The sequence below is a fragment of the Tachyglossus aculeatus genome, chromosome 10, assembly GCF_015852505.1.
Source record: "Tachyglossus aculeatus isolate mTacAcu1 chromosome 10, mTacAcu1.pri, whole genome shotgun sequence".
Lineage (NCBI taxonomy): Eukaryota > Metazoa > Chordata > Mammalia > Monotremata > Tachyglossidae > Tachyglossus > Tachyglossus aculeatus.
Genome location: NC_052075.1, coordinates 17,406,486 through 17,427,205, shown reverse-complemented (window position 1 = coordinate 17,427,205; position 20,720 = coordinate 17,406,486). Strand labels below are relative to the sequence as shown.

The window sequence follows — 20,720 nt, the reverse complement described above, 5'->3', positions numbered from 1 at the left end:
TCCTTCTGCCCGTGTGAGTTGGGCAGGGATGGATCGTCAACAGGTATGCATCTGGGATCGTGGAGGGGTGCGGGTCGGAGGACTGTCTGTGGACAGCTTGTACATCCCAAGCGCTTAGTACAGTGCTCTGCACACAGTAAGCGCTCAATAAATACGATTGATTGATTGATTGATTGACAGGCAGATTGTCTACAGGTGCATCATCTACAGGTGTGGGTTGACTAGAGACGGATCGTCTGCGGCCGCAAAATGTGGGTCAGCCGCAGCGGGACGGACTACAGGTGCGCGTTTCCGCCCAGTCACACACCCTCCCAGGCCTCCTTTGAGACTGGACACCCCCCGAGGACAAGCGATAGCGGGTCTGATTTACTCCTTAACGTACCTTGCGCGCGGTAGACGCTCGTTGGCCGCCGGCCCGGTCCCTTACCTTGAGGACGGACTCGGTGACCCCCCAGGAGAAGTCGCAGGGCGGCGGGCCCGGCTCGCCGGCCGGGGACTCCTCGGGCACGAAGCCGTGGGCGTGGATGATCTGGCGGTAGTAGCGGGCGGAAGATTTCGGCTTCCTCTCCCTTTTCTGGCTGCTGAAATCCACGAAGAACAGACCCCTCCTGGTGCTGTAGCCGTCCTGCCACTCGAAGCCGTCCAGCAGGGACCAGGCCGTGTAGCCAAACACCCGGACGGCGTCGCGTTTGATCGCTGCAGGAACCAAAGACGGAATGGACTTTTAGACTGGGAGCCCACTGTTGGGTAGGGACCGTCTCTATATGGTGCCGACTTGTACTTCCCAAGCGCTTAGTACAGTGCTCTGCACACAGTAAGCGCTCAATAAATACGATTGATGATAATGGACGGTTTGAGGACCCAACGCCTCTCCCAAACCAACCTGAAAACGCACCTGGGCCTAGGCCTTCCCAAACTGAGCCCCCTCCTTCCTCTCCCCATCCCTCCCCACAGCACCTGGATATATGTTTGTATAGATTTATTACTCTATTTTACTTGTACGTATTTACTATTCTATTTTATTTTGTTAATATGTGTTGTTTTGTTGTCTGTCTCCCCCTTTTAGAGTTTACTATTCTATTTTATTTTGTTAAGATGTGTTGTTTTGTTGTCTGTCTCCCCCTTCTAGACTTTACTATTCTATTTTATTTTGTTAATGTGTGTTGTTTTGTTGTCTGTCTCCCCCTTCTAGACTTTACTATTCTATTTTATTTTGTTAATCTGTGGTGTTTTGTTGTCTGTCTCCCCCTTCTAGATTTTACTATTCTATTTTGTTAATATGTGTTGTTTTGTTGTCTGTCTCCCCCTTCTAGACTTTACTATTCTGTTTTATTTTGTTAATCTGTGTTGTTTTGTTGTCTGTCTCCCCCTTCTAGACTATACTATTCTATTTTATTGTGTTACTCTGTGTTGTTTTGTTGTCTGTCTTCCCCTTCTAGACTTTACTATTCTACTTTATTTTGTTAATATGTGTTGTTTTGTTGTCTATCTCCCCCTTCTAGACTTTACTATTCTATTTTGTTAATATGCATTGTTTTGTTGTCTGTCTCCCCCTTCTAGACTTTACTATTCTATTTTATTTTGTTAATCTGTGGTGTTTTGTTGTCTGTCTCCCCCTTCTAGACTTTACTATTCTATTTTGTTAATATGTGTTGTTTTGTTGTCTGTCTCCCCCTTCTAGACTTTACTATTCTATTTTATTTTGTTAATCTGTGTTGTTTTGTTGTCTGTCTCCCCCTTCTAGACTTTACTATTCCATTTTGTTAATATGTGTTGTTTTGTTGTCTGTCTCCCCCTTCTAGACTTTACTATTCTATTTTATTTTGTTAATCTGTGTTGTTTTGTTGTCTGTCTCCCCCTTCTAGACTTTACTATTCTATTTTGTTAATGTGTGTTGTTTTGTTGTCTGTCTCCCCCTTCTAGACTTTACTATTCCATTTTGTTAATATGTGTTGTTTTGTTGTCTGTCTCCCCCTTCTAGACTACTATTCTATTTTATTTTGTTAATATGTGTTGTTTTGTCTGTCTCCCCCTTAACTTTACTATTCTATTTTATTTTGTTAATATGTGTTGCTTTGTTGTCCGTCTCCCCCTTCTAGACTTTACTATTCTATTTTATTTTGTTAATCTGTGTTGTTTTGTTGTCTGTCTCCCCCTTCTAGACTTTACTATTCTATTTTATTTTGTTAATCTGTGTTGTTTTGTTGTCTGCCTCCCCCTTCTAGACTTTACTATTCTATTTTATTTTGTTAATATGTGTTGTTTTGTTGTCTGTCTCCCCCTTCCAGACTGTGAGCCCGCTATTGGGTAGGGACCGTCTCTATGTGTTACCAACTTGTACTTCCCAAGCGCTTAGTACAGTGCTCTGCACACAGTAAGCGCTCAATAAATACGATTGAAGGAATGAATGGTGGGGGGAGCACAGCCCCAGGAGTCAGAAGGACTTGGGTTCTAATCCCAGCTCTGCTGCTTGTCTGCTGGGCGACCTTGGGCAAGTCACTTCACTTCATGATGATAATAATGATGATAAGAGTGCTGGTATTTATTAAGCGCTTAGCCATGTGCCTGACATTCAAATTTTGTATTTGTTAAGCACATTCAATGTGCCAGGCACTGTACTAAGCGCTGGGGTGGATACAAGAAAATCGGTTCCTGTCCCGCAAGGCTCACCTACTCTTTCTGCTTCCGTGCCCCTTCTATGATCGATCAATCACTCAATCAATCGTATTTATTGAGCGCTTACTGTGTGCAGAGCACTGTACTAAGCGCTTGGGAAGTACAATCAATCAATCAATCATATTTATTGAGCGCTTACTGTGTGCAGAGCACTGTACTAAGCGCCTGAGAAGTACAATCAATCAATCAATCAATCAATCGTATTTATTGAGCGCTTACTGTGTGCAGAGCACTGTACTAAGCGCTTGGAAAGTCCAAGTTGGCAACATATAGAGACAGTTCCTACTCAACAGTGGGCTCACAGTCTAGAATGATGCTTTTTGTTTAGCACTTACTACGTGTCAGGCGCTGTTCTAGACCCTGAGGTAGATACAAGCTAATCAGGGACTGTCAATCAATCAATCAATCGTATTTATTGAGCGCTTACTATGTGCAGAGCACTGTACTAAGCGCTTGGGAAGTACAAATTGGCAACATATAGAGACAGTCCCTACCCAGCAGTGGGCTCACAGTCTAAAAGGGGGAGACAGAGAATAAAACCAAACATACTAACAAAATAAAATAAATAGGATAGATATGTACAAGTAAAATAAATAAATAGAGTAATAAATATGTACAAACACATATACATATATACAGGTGCTGTGGGGAAGGGAAGGAGGTAGGGTGGGGGGATGGAGAGGGGGACGAGGGGGAGAGGAAGGAAGGGGCTCAGTCTGGGAAGGCCTCCTGTCCCACGTGGGGCTCACCGTCTTAATCCCCATTTTACAGATGAGGTAACTGAGGCCCAGAGAAGGGAAGTGACTTGCCTCAGGTCACACAGCAGACGAGTGGAAGAGGTGGGATTAGAACTCAGGTCCTTGTGACACCCCCCCCCCCCCCCAAATACCCGAACTTTGGCCACCATTTCCGAAGCGGGCGTGCCACTAACCGACCTTGCAGCACCTTGTTGAGGAAATTCTTCATCATGTAGATGGCCGTGGTGTCTTCGGTCTCCACGTGGCTGTCGGTGAACCAGCCGTTCTCGGTGATGAGGATGCGGGGGTCACGGTATTCCAGCTTAATCCAGTTGAGCGCGTCCCTCAGGTTCAGCGAGACGGCCTGCCCCATCGCGGCCACGGTGTGCGCCGGCTTGAAGTTGTTGGGCCCGAAGGAGAAGGCGAAGAAGTCGGCCGTCCCCCTCACCCAGTCCTTCTCGGCGGCGGAGAAGCGGGGCAGGCGCGAGGGGGATCTCGTCTCGATTTCCCGGGGGTAGTCCCCGCTCCCGTGGATGGGCTCCGCGAACCAGCCCAGCACCGCCGCCAGGGACTGCCGACACTTGGCGATGTCCGGACCGTTGTCTGACCGGTTGGGCTCGATCCAGTGGGAACCCAAGGTGATCGATAACGAGCCCTTCTGGTGTGGCCGAAAGTTTGTGTTGTAATTGTGCCAGACTTTAGCGTGGGCCTGGGAGAAGACAGCGGGCCTGAGCTTTAATAATGACTCTTTCACAAGGCCAAGACACTTGTGCCAGGGACATTTCCCCATCCACACTATCAATGGTGGGTAGAGCTGACAGGATATATATATATACACATACACACACATATATATATATATACATATATGTATATGTATATATATATATACATATAAAAAACTATTTTTTAACAGTAGTGTTAAGCGCTTACCGTGTGCCAGGCACTCTACGCTGGGGTAGAGCCAAGCTAATCAGGTTGGACATATGTGTATATATATATATATATACACTTTTTTTAACGGTAGTATTAAGCGCTTACCGTGTGCCAGGCACTCTACTATACGCTGGGGTAGAGCCAAGCTAAAATCAGGTTGGACATATATATATATATATATAAATATATGTATATATGTATAAACTTTTTTTAACGGTAGTGTTAAGCGCTTACCGTGTGCCAGGCACTCTACTATACGCTGGGGTAGAGCCAAGCTAATCAGGTTGGACATATATATATATAAACTTTTTTAACGGTAGTGTTAAGCGCTTACCGTGTGCCAGGCACTCTACGCTGGGGTAGAGCCAAGCTAATCAGGTTGGACATATATATATGTAAACTTTTTTAATGGTAGTGTTAAGCGCTTACTGTGTGCCAGGCACTCTACACTGGGGTAGAGCCAAGCTAATCAGGTTGGACATATATATATATATATATATATATAAACTTTTTTAACGGTAGTGTTAAGCGCTTACCGTGTGCCAGGCACTCTACTATATGCTGGGGTAGAGCCAAGCTAATCAGGTTGGACATATATATATATATATATATATATATATATATATATATATATATATATATATATATATATATATATATATAAACTTTTTTTTAACGGTAGTGTTATGCGCTTACCATGTGCCAGGCACTCTACTATACGCTGGGGTAGAGCCAAGCTAATCAGGTTGGACATATATATATATGTATATAAACTTTTTTTAACGGTAGTGTTAAGCGCTTACCGTGTGCCAGGCACTCTACTATATGCTGGGGTAGAGCCAAGCTAATCAGGTTGGACATATATATATATATATATATATATATATAAACTTTTTTTTAACGGTAGTGTTATGCGCTTACCATGTGCCAGGCACTCTACTATATGCTGGGTTAGAGCCAAGCTAATCAGGTTGGATATATATATATATATATATATATAAACTTTTTTTTAACGGTAGTGTTAAGTGCTTAGCGTGTGCCAGGCACTCTACTATAAGCTGGGGTAGAGCCAAGCTAATCAGGTTGGACATTATATATATATATATATATATATATATAATTTTTTTAACGGTAGTGTTAAGCGCTTACTGTGTGCCAGACACTCTACGCTGGGGTAGAACCAAGCTAATCAGGTTGGACATATATATATATAAACTTTTTTAACGGTAGTGTTAAGTGCTTACCGTGTGCCAGGCACTCTACTATACACTGGGGTAGAGCCAAGCTAATCAGGTTGGACATATATATATATATAAACTTTTTTTTAACAGTAGTGTTAAGCACTTACCATGTGCCAGGCACTCTACTATACGCTGGGGTAGAGCCAAGCTAATCAGGTTGGACACATTGGGCTCACGGTCTTAATCCCCATTTTACAGATGAGGTAAGAGAGAACTTAAATGGCTTGCCCGAGGTCACCCGGCAGACGAGAGGCAGAGCTGGGATTAGAACCCAGGTGCCGTGATTTCCAGGCCTGTGTTCTGTCTGCTAGGCTTAATCCAGTTGGGTCTAAATTACTGTTTTACTGACTTATTGAATTACTGAATCACTGTTTCTAAACCCGGCCGTGCAAGTGATCAGAAAGATGACATCTACACCTGTTTACCGGGAAATTGGTCAATCAGTGGTATTTTTTGAGTGCTTGGTGTTTGCCGAGCACTGTCCTAAGCCATTGGGAAAGTACAGTGCAATAGAGTTGGTAGGTGTGATTCCTGTCCACAAAGAGTTTCTCCCCTCAGGGGAGACAGACATTAAAATAAATTGGAGATCGGGGCTTAGGGATCGACTAAACCTTTTCAAGCAAGGATGACCTTTTTTAATGGTATTTTTTTAAGATATTTGTTGAATGCTTACTATACGAGGCAGGCACTGTACTAAGCGCTGGGGTAGATACAAGTTTCTGTACAGTCCCTCTCCCACATGGGACTCTCAGTCTTAATCCTCATTTTACAGATGGGGCAGCTGAGGCCCAGAGAAGTCCTAGGGAAGTGCAATGAGTTGCCCGAGGTCACACAGCAGACGAGTGGCAGAGGTAGGATTAGAACCCAGGTCCTTCTAACTCTCAGGTCCTTGCTCTATCCATTTGGCCACACTGCCACTTTGCTCCACTTTTTGGACTGAATTGCAAATCTTTATGTTTGAAGATCAAATTGTGTTCTTTCTGATTTGTGCGTTTTTTAACGGTAATTTGTTAAGCGCTTCCGACGTGTCAGGCGCTATTCTAAGTGCTCGGGCAGAGTCGCGTTAGATGCAGCCCCTGTCCCGCATAGGGCTCACAGTCTTAATCCCCATTTGGCAGATGAGGTAATCAAGGCACAGAGAATTTAAGTGACTTGCCCAAGGTCACGCGGCAAACAAGTGTTGAAGTCGGGATTAGACCCCTGGTCCTCTGCCTTCCCGTCTCATACTGAAACTTGGCTAGCCTTTAATACATCATTAAATCAAGTAAAAAAAAATAAAATAAAACTCACCATACTTGCCAGCACTAATATTGACTCTGCAGTCCAGACTCATAAAATTGTTGGGTTTTTTTTCTGCTCTGTAATCTAGAAGAACGCACCTTACAAGCCTGTCTTTTACAGCCAGTTTTCTGAAGATTATTATACCCGTGCATTGTCCTCCAAGGTGTCTGCGATTCTTTCCCGAAGATGGACTGCTTGACTAGGTTATCAAGAGGCTATGAGGGGATTCTCAGGAGACTTGCCGGTGCTTATAACAGTGCTTGGCACATAGTAAGTGCTTAACAAATATCATCATTATTATTATTATTACCCGGGATCTATCGGAGGAATCTAAGATTATTTTTACTTTGGGCTTCACTGCGCACAAACTGGGGCAAAACTTTCAATTATAAGTTGCCGGTATTTCCCAAGAAACAGTTGAGGATGCCTTCGCGCTGGTATATTAGACACAAAAATTGATTCAAGTCGACTGGGTGTTTTCTCCTCCGGTCAGTGCATCGCCAAGGCTTGGTCGGGGACAGAGGTGGAGGCTGTAATCCCAGCCAGAGGACCCTTGCACAAGTTTATGATTTTCCCAAGGCCACCATCCCTCTGCCCAAGGCCACCCACCTTTGGAATGATTGATTTAAATTAACTTCGACCTTTGTTCCATCGCTTAAAGGGGAAGTCAGCAGATTGTATTCCCATGCCAGCTAGCTGGGGATGGGTCCCAGAGACAGGGGGCTGGCTATCTTGGGCTCCTGGAGCGGGGACTCTTTCTGTCGCCAATAGACATCTTGAGTTTTTTCGTGTCTTTTTTGTGGTCTCCGTTAGGTTCTCGCTAGGCGTCAAGAGCTGTACTAAATGCTGGGGCAGATACAAGACAATCTGGACTGACACTGTCCCTGTCCCGTACAGGGCTCCCGGGCTAAGTAGGGACCGAGTTCAGGTTAAGTCTGAGGAAGAAAACCGCAAATCAAGAAACTGGTTCCAAGGGTAGAAAAGCTGGTGAAATTAGGAGTCAATCCTATTTATTCAGCGCTTACCGTATGTAAAGCACCATACGTAGCACGTGGGACTGTACAGTACAGCAATGAACAGATACATTCCCTCCCCACATGAGCTTACAGTCTAGAGCGGGAGACAGACATTACTATAAATCGGTAAATGACAGAGATGGACGTCAGTGCTGTGGGGCTGGGAGCGGAGATGAATAAAGGGAGCAAGTCGGGTTGAAGAAGAAGGGAGTGGGAGAAGTGGAAAAGAGGGCTTAGTTTGGGAAGGCCTCATGGAGGAGATACGCCTTCAGTAATAATAATAATAATAATGTTGGTATTTGTTAAGCGCTTACTATGTGCAAAGCACTGTTCTAAGCGCTGGGGTAGGTACAAGGTAATCAGGTTGTCCCATGAGGGGCTCACAGTCTTCATCCCCATTTTACAGAGGAGGGAACTGAGGCCCAGAGAAGTGAAGCGACTTGCCCAACGTCACACAGCTGACAAGTGGCAGAGCCGGGGTTTGAACCCACAACCTCTGACTCCAAAGCCCGTGCTCTTTCCACTGAGCCACGCTGCTTCCCCTAAAGTAAGGCTTTGAAGGGGAGAAAGACCGAGAGGGAGAGGGTGTGCAATTCTATTGATGACGTGTATATAGCTATAATTCGATTTATTCTGACGGTATTGACACCTGTCTACTTGTTTTGTATTTATTGTCTGTCTCCCCCCTTCTGGACTGTGAGCCCGTTGTTGGGTAGGGACCATCTCTATGAGCCCACCGTTGGGTAGGGACTGTCTCTATATGTTGCCAGCTTGTACTTCCCAAGCGCTTAGTACAATGCTCTGCACACAGTAAGCGCTCAATAAATGCGATTGATTGATTGATTCCCCAGCACTTAGTTCAGTGCTCTGCACACAGTCCTCTGCCCATCCGCCAAGCTAGCTCTCTTCATCCCTTCAAGGCCCTGCTGAGAGTTCACCTCCTCCAGAAGGCCTTCCCAGACTGAGCCCCTTCCTTCTTCTCCCCCTTGTCCCCCTCTCCATCCCCCCCATCTTACCTCCTTCCCTTCCCCACAGCACCTGTATATATGTATATATGTTTGTACATATTTATTACTCTATTTATTTATTTATTTATTTTATTTGTACATATCTATTCTATTTATTTTATTTTGTTAGTATGTTTGGTTTTGTTCTATGTCTCCCCCTTTTAGACTGTGAGCCCACTGTTGGGTAGGGACTGTCTCTATATGTTGCCAATTTGTACTTCCCAAGTGCTTAGTACAGTGCTCTGCACATAGTGAGCGCTCAATAAATACGATTGATGACGATGATGATGATGAGTAAGCGCTCAATAGATACGATTGAATGAATGAATGGTTCTTTCCCGGGCCTGCGTTTCACCCCTTAATCAACCAGGTGAGGAAGTTTGAGCCCCTGGGATGCGGGTGCTGGGGTTGTGCCCTGTGGCTTCGGGATGACCCTGGGCGGCGGGGTTGGGGACCCTTTAAATTTAAATTCCTTCTATCTCTTGTGGTCAGTCCCCTAAGGGGGGGCCTTGCATCCCCAGGAGGCATATTGACACCTGTCTACTTGTTTTGTTGTCTGTCTCCCCCTTCTAATATAATAATAATTATGGCGTTTGTTAAGTGCTTACTACGTGCTGAGCACTGTTCTAACCGCTGGGGTAGATATAGGGTAATCAGGCTGTCCCACGTGGGGCTCACTTTTAATCCCCATTTTACAGACGAGGTAACTGAGGCACAGAGAACTTAAGTGACTTTCCCAAGGCCAAGTCGCTTCACGTCTCTGGAGCAGGTTCGATTGGCCTAATCAGGATGTGACTGTTGAACCAAACTCCTGACCATTTGGGGTTGACACAGTCTTTTTAGACTGTGAGCCCACTGTCGGGTAGGGACTATCTCTATATGTTGCCAACTTGTACTTCCCAAGCGCTTAGTACAGTGCTCTGCACACAGTAAGCGCTCAATAAATATGATTGATTGATTGATTGACACCATTACTGGTTAAAAGCTGGATGTTCAAATGGATTTGTTTCTTGGAATACCTCGGTGAGGATTGAGACTGTGACTCCCATGTAGGACAGGGACTGTGTTCAACCCGATTTTCTTGTGTCCACCCCAGCGCTTGGTACAGCGCCTAGTACACAGTAAGAGCTTAACAGATACCACAGTTATTCTAGACTGTGGAGTGTCTCTATCCGTTGCCGAATTGTACTTTCCAAGCGCTTAGTACAGTGCTCTGCACACAGTAAGCGCTCAGTAAATACGATTGAATGAATGAATGAATGAAGGCTGAGTAGAGCAGGTTCGATTGGCCTAATCAGGATGTGACTGTTGAACCAAACCCCTGACCATTTGGGGTTGACACCATTACTGGTTAAAAGCTGGATGTTCAAATCGATTTGTTTCTTGGAATACCTATAGGCTGAACTCGCCCTGTCCTTGATACATAACTAATCTTTAACCTGCTCTGGGGGAGTCAAGGTTAGGGGTCCAGGATATAGCGTGCCAAAGCCAAGAGCATACAGCGTGCGATATCCCGACGTTGTAGTATTCCAGTATCCCGGTACCTATGGCCTGGTCTAGTGGAAAGAACCCGGGCCTGAGAGTCCCAACTCTTCCACTTGTCTGCTGTGTGACCTTGGGCAAATCACTTCACTTCTCTGGGCCTCAGTTACCTCATCTGTAAATTGGGGATTGAGACTGTGAGCCCCATGTGGGACAGGGCCTGTGTCCAACCTGATTAACTTGTATCTACTCCAGTGCTTAGAAAAGTGCTTGACAAATACCATTATTATTATCGTTGGCATTTTTTTTTTATGGCATTTATAAAGCGCTTACTATGTGCAAAGCGCTGTTCTAAGCGCCGGGGAGTTTACAGGGTGATCAGGTTGTCCCACGGGGGGCTCACAGTCTTAATCCCCATTTTGACAGATGAGGTAACTGAGGCACAGAGAAGTGAAGTGACTTGCCCAGAGTCACACAGCTGACAAGTGGTGGAGCTGGGATTTGAACCCACGACCTCTGACTCCAAAGATCGCACTCTTTTCACTGAGCCATGCTGCTTCCCAACTATGCAACTATGCGCTGCTTAGCGCATAGTTAGCGTTTATTGAACGCTAACTATGCGCTAATGCTAACTGTATGAGTTTACAGTCGCTACCCACCCTCTACACTGTAAACTCATTGTGGGCAGGGAATATGTCTATTAATTGTTGTACTGTACTCTCCCTAGCGCTTACTCGCACAGGGCTCATAGTCTTATGTTGCCAATTTGTACTTCCCAAGCGCTTAGTAGAGTGCTCTGCACACAGTAAGCGCTCAATAAATACGATTGATGATGATAGTCTGAATCCCCATTTTACAGATGAGGTAACTGAGGCCCAGAGAAGTGAAGTGACTTGTCCAAGTCACGGGTTCCAGTTCCGCCTCTGCCGTTTGTCTGCTGCGTGATCTTGGGCACGTCACTTTACTTCTCTGGGCCTCAGTCACCTCAACTGTAAAATGGGGTTGTGAGCCCACGTGGGACAGGGACTGGGTCCAACCCGATTAGCTTGTACCCACCCCAGCGCTTAGTACAATACCTTGCACATAGTAAGCGCTTAACAAATACCAGAATAATAATAATAGTAGTAAATTGTTGTTATTATTGTCACAGAGCAGACAAACGTCAGAGGGGGGATTTAGAACCCAGGTCCTTCTGACCCCCCAGACCCGTGTTCTATCCACTGGACCACACTGCTTCTCTGGTCTTCTTGTAAGCCACATCTCTGATGGTTCAGTAAAGGTTCAGTTTGCCTTTACCAGGCTCTGAGAGGCCCTGACCCAACAGAAAGCAAAATCAAATAGCTGCCACTCCAAAGCTCCCAAACATTTTTAAATTATCTGGCCTCCCGGCCTAGTGCTTTCTTTTTAATCCCCCGAGTTCACATCCAAAAGGACAAACCCTCTTAGAAGTGCATTGGTTTCCTCCAAATCCTCCGCTTTTCACGAGTCTCCCTCTCTTGCCCTAGTCTTCACCACCCCAGCCAGATTATTAAAGGTGTCATGGTTGTTTTTCCAATAAAGGAAAATCGAGAGCCAGGGCTAAATCCAGAAATTCCATTTCCCTCCTGGAAATTTCCATGTCCTGTCTGACTTCTTTTTCCCTCCTATTGGCAAGATCAGGAAATCCAGGAACGTGGAGTTCACAGTTTGGGAACTGAGGTTTTGGGTCATTCTGTAAAAAAAAAAATGTGCTGGGAGCTCTTAACAGGAGGAAGAAAGTTTTATTCTTACCTCCTTATTCTTCCCTTCCCCACAGCACCTGTATATATGTATATATGTTTGTACATATTTATTACTCTATTTATTTATTTATTTTACTTGTACATATCTATTCTATTTATTTTATTTTGTTAGTATGTTTGGGTTTTTTTTTTTCTCTGTCTCGCCCTTTTAGACTGTGAGCCCAGTGTTGGGTAGGGACTGTCTCTATATGTTGCCAATTTGTACTTCCCAAGCGCTTAGTACAGTGATCTGCACATAGTAAGCGCTCAATAAATATGATTGATTGATTGATTGATTATTGGGGATGAGGGATTCATTCACAGTCCCATCCTGCCCAGAAATAAAATAGAAAGAAAATGACCAACAGGAAAGTCCAGCCATTTGTCAAAACTCTCTGTTAATACAAAAACCCTAGTGAATCCTAAGCCCACATAGGCCCCCAAAGAAATCCAGGATGGTGGGAGGAGCTGGATTTCACCGACCAGATTGGCTAGTTCTCCAGTAACTGATTTAATCCGATTATCCAAGGAATCTATAATTAACCCTTCTGTTAGCATTTCTACCTGATAAATATGCTAATCAATGGGCTCACAATGGCTCATCAGGGAGTCCTTTAAGCACAGGCATATTACTTCTAATAGTTCCAGAGGCTTCATTTAACTGCCCATTGTTTTCTAACAATGCGTTTTCTCACTCATCTGTTCCTTAATAAGAGATGTGACTGAACACCCTTTCTCCCCTTCTCTGAGAACTCGCCCATGGAGTCAAGCTGTTTAAATATCACAAGGACAGCACCTTCACTTATTACTCATAATTACATTCATTTACACTTTGGTTAATCATTCATCCAACGGGCAACTTTTTTGTCCTCCACATTAATTGGGGAAAAATAATTTAATATTGCTGTGCCGAAGGATTAATAAAGCTGTTTGAATTTCACCCATCAATTTCCCACCTGACAACTCCACCTGAAGTAGAATCTCACCCCGTCTTTCGTCTCTCCTCCATCCTCCCCATCTTACCTCCTTCCCTTCCCCACAGTACCTGTATATATGTTTATATGTTTGTACATATTTATTACTCTATGTATTTTACTTGTACATATCTAGTCTATTTATTTTATTTTGTTAGTATGTTTGGTTTTGTCTCCCCCTTTTAGACTGTGAGCCCACTGTTGGGTAGGGACTGTCTCTATACGTTGCCAATTTGTACTTCCCAAGCGCTTAGTACAGTGCTCTGCACACAGTAAGCGCTCAATAAATACGATTGATGACGATTGATGACGATGATGATGATTTCCCTGTGCTCCTCTCAGAGACAGTCCTGGCCTGGCTGGATCAGGAAGAATCTTCAATGGAGGAATATTTTCAACTCGAAAATTTCAACTGTAAGCTCGCTGTGGGCAGGGAAAGTGACTTCCCAGCCTGTTCATTCATTCAGTCGTACTTATTGAGCACTTACTGTGTGCAGAGCACTGTACTAAGCGCTTGGGAAGTTCATGTTGGCAACATTTAGAGACGGTCCCTACCCAACAGCGGGCTTACAGTCTAGAAGCCTGTTGTTTTGTACTCTCCTAAGCGCTTAGTTACAATGCTCTGCACACAGTAAGCGCTCAGTAAATACTACTGATTGATAAATAAATAAGTGGCTGATTGAATCATGTAAACTGGGACTAGGGGGGTAGTCTTAGAGAATTCCATAACCCAAGTCTTGATTATTTGAGAGGAGAGCTCTAGACTGTAAACTCACTGTGGGCAGGGCACGTATCCACCAACTCTGTAGTGAACTCTCGTTAGCACTTAGTACAGTGCTTGGCACAAAGTAAGCACTCCATGAATACGCTTTATTGATTGACTGATGGCTCCGTGGAGGGATTGTTTCAGAATAGGAAATCAATCAATCAATTGCATTTATTGAGCACTTACTGTGTGCAGAGCACTGTACTAAGCGCTTGGGAAGTACAAGTCGTCAACACATAGAGACAGTCCCTACCCAACAGCGGGCTCACGGTCTAGAAAGGGGAGACAGAGAACAAAACCAAACATACTAACAAAATAAAATAAATAGAATAGATATGTACAAGTAAGATAAATAAATAAATAGAGTAATAAGTATATACAAACATATATACAGGTGCTGTAGGGAAGGGTAGGAGGTAAGATGTGGGGGGGGAATGGTCAGGGTTGAGCTTTATGGGCTCTGCGATGCACCCCTGAGCAACACCAGTCCAGAACACCCCGAGATCCGGCCAAACTAGGATTTTGGCTCCGGCAACAGCACCGGGAAACTCGGAGGAGCCAAATGATGGTTGCCCTCTTCCAGAAAGCATTCCCAGATCAGTATTCTCAGTCACTCAGGCAGTCGTAATTATGGAGCGCTTACCGTGTGCAGGGCACTGTTCTGAGCTCTTGGGCGAGTACAGTATAACAATACTCTCAGCTCATTATCCTCCCAACTATAACCTCACATTTTCGCATCACCTCAGCACTCAAGGCCTTCACAGCCACCTGCGGCACTTTTGAACCTACCAACTTCCGTGCCCTAGTATCCATTCATTCATTCAATCGTATTTATTAAGCGCCTACTGTGTGCAGAGCACTGTACTAAGCGCTTGGGAAGTACAAGTTGGCAACATATAGAGACGGTCCCTACCCAACAGTGGCCACTATCATTTAATAATAGTGCTTGGCACATAGTAAACTCTTAACGTGGCTCAGTGGAAAGAGCACGGGCTTTGGAGTCAGAGGTCATGGGTTCAAATCCCGGCTCCGCCCACTGTCAGCTGTGTGACTTTGGGCAAGTCACTTCTCTGTGCCTCAGTTACCTCGTCTGTAAAATGGGGATTAAAACCGTGAGCCCCCCGTGGGACAACCTGATCACCTTGTAACCTCCCCAGCGCTTTGCACACAGTAAGTGCTTAAAAAATACCATATTATTATTATTAATAATAAATGCTATTATTATTATTTGTTAAGCGCTTACTATCATCAATCGTATTTATTGAGCGCTTACTGTGCGCAGAGCACTGTATTAAGCACTTTGTTAAGCGCTTACTATCATCAATCGTATTTATTGAGCGCTTACTATGCGCTAAGCACTGTAATAATTGTGGTATTCATTAGGTGCTTTCTGTGTGCCAAGCACTGGGATAGGTACAAGCTAATCAGGCCCCACATGGGACTCACAGTCCCAGTAGGAGGGAGAATGGGTATTTTGCAGATGAGAGAAACTGAGGTACAGGGCAGTGAAGCGACTTGCCCGAGGTCACACAGCAGTCAAGTGGCAGAGTCCGGGATTATGACCCAACCCGATCTGCTTGTATCGACCCCCAGATTTTAGTACAGTGCCTGGCACATCGTAAGCACTTAAATACCATTAGTGTTATTATCATCATCATTATTATTAGCCCAGATCCTCCGACTCCCAGGCTTGTGCTTCCTTCCACGTAGCCGTATTTGAGGCCGAAGATTCACGTTTGCTGCGCGGAACAAGGCAATGGTAAACCACTTCTGTTTTGTAACCAAGAAAACTCTACGGTTACACTAGCAGGTTGATTGGAGGTGGGGGCCTTCCAGGAGAGATGTATCCATGGAGTCGCTATGGCTCAGCAACAACTCGACAGCATGGGACAAGACCTCCTTTCCATCAGTTGATTTGTGTCTTGTCACTAGGGGCTTAATAAATACAATTGAGTGATTGATAGTTGTTCTGTTTAACAGCTTTACCTTATTCCTCTTATCCATGAGGTTATCCCAAATCCTCTTGAATATATGGATATTTTCTCCCTGCAGGATTTCCTGTGGTAACAGAATCCCATAAGTTTACTCACCCCCTAGGGAAGGGGTGTATCCTTTTGTTTATCCTGCGTTTACCACCTCCAGATTCAATGGATGTCCCTTGGCCTGTCCTGATTTGGTGAATACAATCCATGTTGGTCATGTCCACACCCTGCACGGTTTGGGGGGGCTTCAATCTTGTCTCCTCTCAGCTTCTCCTTCCCCCTGGACCCTTTCAGTGCCTCCATCCGCCAGCCCAACCTGGTTGTCCTTCTCCGTCTCTTCCCCAACTCTCTTTTGTCTGCCCTGAAAAGTGGTGGCCAGAATTTTACACAGTATCCCCGGTTTTCCTAGAGGCCAAGCATTGCTTTTTGTTCTGTTTTCTATGCCTTGGGCCCTTTCTGGCTCCCGCTGCTCTCCCTGAATTGAGGGACCATCCCGATAAGGATTTCAGGACGCTAATCCTGAATTGTGCCCAACACCTCACATTTCTCGGCACAGCAGAAGAGGGTGACTGGTGCCCCCTTCACCTACTAGCAAACTCTGGCATTAGATGAAAATATCCCACTCCTTTTGTGCCCATCTCGAGGAAAAAGATCCCCCCTGCAGCAGAACAAATCAGCAGTGTGGCTCAGTGGAAAGAGCACGGGCTTTGGAGTCAGGGGTCATGGGTTCCAATCCCGACTCTAGACTCCGAATCCCCTTCTAGACTGTGAGCCCACTCTTGGGTAGGGACTGTCTCTATATGTTGCCAGCTTGTACTTCCCAAGTGCTTAGTACAGTGCTCTGCACACAGTAAGCGCTCAATAAATACGATTGATTGATTGATTGACTCCGCCACATGTCTGCTGTGTGATCTTGGGCTCTGCACATAGTAAGCACTCAATAAATACGATTGATGATGATGATGATAAGAGCTAACCCGCTGGCTGACTCGGGGACAAAGTAGCAGCTTGGCCTAGTGGATAGAGCATGGGCCTGCGAGTCAGAAGGATCTGGGTTCTAATTCTGCCTCCACCACTTGTCAGATGGGTGACCTTGGGCAGGTCACTGAACCTCTCTGGGCCTCAGTTATCTGTAAAATAATAATGACGGCGTTTGTTAAGCGCTTACTATGTGCCAAGCACTGTCCTAAGCACCGGAGCACCGTTCTAAACACTGGATTGAGATTGTGAGCCCCATGTGGGACACGGGCTGTGTCTAACCTGATTAGCTTGCATCTACCCCAGCGCTTGGAACAGTGCCTGGCACATAGTAAGCGCTTAACAAATGTCACAAAAAAAAGTCAGATACTAGGGGCTTTCAGCTCACCCACTTGGCTGGATTAGAAGTAATCTGGAGGATGTGAAGGAGATCTCAGTTCAGAGATCCTTAAAGCCACCGGCGGTTCCATTTTCTATTAGAAAAGACTCGGTTGATTCTTCAGGCAGAAATTGATGGTAATTTAACGAGCCCTACTGAGTTTCTAGCCAGCTCAGGTGCCTCTGTGGCCGGGAATTTTGCTCTGTTTCTGACTCTGCCCAATTTGGTTTTAAAGCTTGTTTTTGTGGTTATTTAAATTCATTCATTCATTCAATCATATTTTTTGAGCGCCTGCTGTGTGTGGAACACTGTACTAAGCGCTTGGGAAGTACAAATTGGCAACAGATAGAGACGGTCCCTATCCAACAACAGGCTCACGGTCTAGAAGGGGAAGACTGACAAAACAAAACAAGTAGGCACTGGTCTTATCATTGAAATTCTTAATTGGATTTAAAATGTTATTTTCCAGGAAACACTGGCACCACCACTGTGATCCTTCACAATTTACCTCTTTCATGTTAACTTAAATAGGCCTCAGAGGAATATAAGATAATAGAGCTATTCCTAGTCTATTTAAAGTTTGTTCTCATCAACTAATGCTCCCAGGATTCTGCAGTATATCGGGAAGCTCATGGGTTCTCTGGAGTTATACCCATACGGTCAGAAGTACCCTGAAGTGGATCTGTAGGAGTCCTGTATGCTCCCAAGTACTTTGTAGTACTTATATACTTATATACAGCACCTGTATATATGTTTGTACATATTTATTACTCTATTTATTTATTTATTTTACCTGTACATATCTATTCTATTTATTTTATTTTGTTAGTATGTTTGGTTTTGTTCTCTGTCTCCCCCTTTTAGACTGTGAGCCCAATGTTGGGTAGGGACTGTCTCTATATGTTGCCAATTTGCACTTCCCAAGCGCTTAGTACAGTGCTCTGCACCTAGTAAGCGCTCAATAAATATGATTGATTGATTGTAGTCTGGCTATCTGAAAGGGCTTATTACCGGCTTCTCCTTTCCCATCCCCTGAGGAAATTAGCGGGGTTTTTAAATGTACAGTGTCTCAGCCGCGTGCCCGATTTGGAGGCTGACATTTTTGTGATTATTTCCATCCTTTGACTCCTTTCACCGAAGACACTAAAAACCCTCTGGTGCTTGCTGCGGTCTGCTCCTTACCTAACCTTGTGTCGTTTGACATGACTAACTTGAGCTTGAACTCTTTGATTCAGGACTCTTTGGAGACAAATGAAAGCGAGGGCTGACCTTCTTCATCTCTTTCAGGATCTGCACTTTGGCCCCACTAATCAACAGCCACCTGAAGCTCCACAGCGTACTGTGCTAAGAAATGCTGAAAGTCACCGTGTGGGAAAATGCAAAATTTTGAGAGTGCGGTCTTAATCAATCAATCGTATTTATTGAGCGCTTACTGTGTGCAGAGCACTGTACTAAACGCTTGGGAAGTACAAGTTGGCAACATATAGAGACGGTCCCTTCCCAACAGTGGGCTCACAGTCTAAAAAGTCTTAACGAGTCTTAACAAGTCAAGAGATTTTTGACTTTTTACCCATTGTCAGGAACTGAGAAGCAGTGTGGCCAAGTGGATAGAGCACGGTCCCGGGAGTCAGGAGGTCCTGGGTTCTAATTCCGGCTCCGCCACTTGTCTGCTGGGTGACTTTGGGCAAGTCCCTTCACGTCTCTGTGCCTCAGTAACCTCATCAGTAAAACGGGGACAGGGACTACGTCCAACCCGATTCGCTTATATCCACCCTGGCGTTCAGCACGGTGCCTGACGCACAGTAAGTGCTTAACAAATACCATTAAAAAACAAGGAGAGAATAAATCTGTGTGACCGCAGAAACGGCATTCTCTGACACCCAGAACTAGGCAATTAGGAAGACTGCTTTTCTGAGGACCTGAAATTATTTGATGAGACTAAACCGGATCAACCGACTCCCTTCACAGATACACCGGCGACTGAAACGGAATCGGAGGTAGATCCTGGCTCAGTTGAGGGTGACCGTACCGCCGAAAGGAGTTGTTTGCGACCACGGTTTCCTCAAACCTGATCTCCCGGAAAATATTTCCAGGCTCTCCCTAGCCCATGGTCTTCATTCCCACTTCTGATCCTTCGGTCATTGCAATTTGAAACACCCACGCCAGAACGTCACCCCAAAACAGCTGGTGCCGTACCTTGATGAGGTTGTGGCCCACGGTGTAGACGGCGGTTAGGTTCCCCCTCTCTCCAGGGGCGTGTATCCCCGTGCCGTAGCCGTGCCAGGCGACCAGATACGGGTTGTGAATCGTAATCCAGTACCTCACACGGTCCCCGAACGTTCGGAAACAGTAAGTCGCGTAGTCGTTGAAGAGCTCGATCACGGATTCGTTCTTCCACCCGCCGTACGCTTCTTGGAGGGCTAGAGGCATGTCCCAGTGGTAGAGGGTCACCAGGGGTTCGATGTTTCTCCGCGCCAGGGAGTCCAGGAGAGCGTCGTAGTACCGGCGTCCTCTCTCGTTGACCGTCGAAGCCGTCCCGTCCGGGAAAAGTCTCGGCCAGGAAATGGAAAACTGATACAGAGAAACCCCCAGAAAGTCCAGGGCGGACAGGTCCTTGTCCGGAAAGACGTAGCTGTCGCCGGAGCCCCCCAGGCCGTCGAGGTCGGAGCGGACGAAGCGGTCCCAGATGGACGGCCCCTTCCCGTCCTCGCTCCAGCTCCCTTCCACGGGGAACGCGCCGGTCCCCACGCCCCACAGAAAGTTTGCCGGGAAGGTGTCGTACAGAAACATCTGGGTTTCGTCCACCGGGCTGGAATCGGGGTCCTTGTGCCACACGGACCCCGGGTCCCCGGGACTCCCCAGAACGGCGCGGAGGAGAAGGAACGGCCAGACGGACGCGGGGCCCGGGCCTCGGCCCCACATCGTCTTCCTGGAGTGTGCCAGCTGAGCGGCAAATTGCTTTCAACCATCCATTCCTACCTCCGAGAACCTGCCACGGCGCCTACTTTCATTTGGCACTGACTGCTGGGCTGTTTTTTTTTTTATCAAAGTTTCAGCAGAAGCTGGTGATTGTAAACCTCGGTCAATGATTAAGCCCGGACAGGGAGGGCCCGGATGGGTCCCTGAGAGGGAGGCACTTGGGAAAAGGTGACCTTCTTACAGTAAAGTCTTTTAGACTGGGAGCCCACCGTTGGGTAGGGACTGTCTCTATATGTTGCCAATTTGTACTTCCCAAGCGCTTAGTACAGTGCTCTGCACATAGTAAGCGCTCAATAAATACGATTGATGATGATGATAAAGGAGATATGAATACACTCGGTCGTATTTATCGAGCGCTTACCGTGCGCAGAACACTGGGCCGAGTGCTTGGGAGAGTACCGTACGATAATAGGCACGTTCCCCGCCCTCAACGAGCGACTCTTTTAGACTGTGAGCCCACTGTTGGGTAGGGACCGTCTCTATATGTTGCCATCTTGTACTTCCCAAGCGCTTAGTACAGTGCTCT

General features: G+C 45.8%; 1 protein-coding gene across 1 annotated transcript in view; it reads right to left on the bottom strand.

Annotated features, from left to right (window-relative positions):
• Positions 1-20,189, bottom strand: part of KLB (klotho beta) — a 31,093-nt gene extending 10,904 nt beyond the window's left edge. The window contains exons 1-3 of the mRNA XM_038753315.1: positions 19,412-20,189; positions 3,612-4,122; positions 428-696 (exon numbers count right to left, since the gene is read on the bottom strand). Coding sequence (XP_038609243.1) covers positions 428-696; positions 3,612-4,122; positions 19,412-20,137 — 1,506 coding nt within the window. The 5' untranslated portion in view covers positions 20,138-20,189. The remainder of the gene's footprint in view (positions 1-427; positions 697-3,611; positions 4,123-19,411) is intronic.
• Positions 20,190-20,720: the final 531 nt, after the last annotated feature.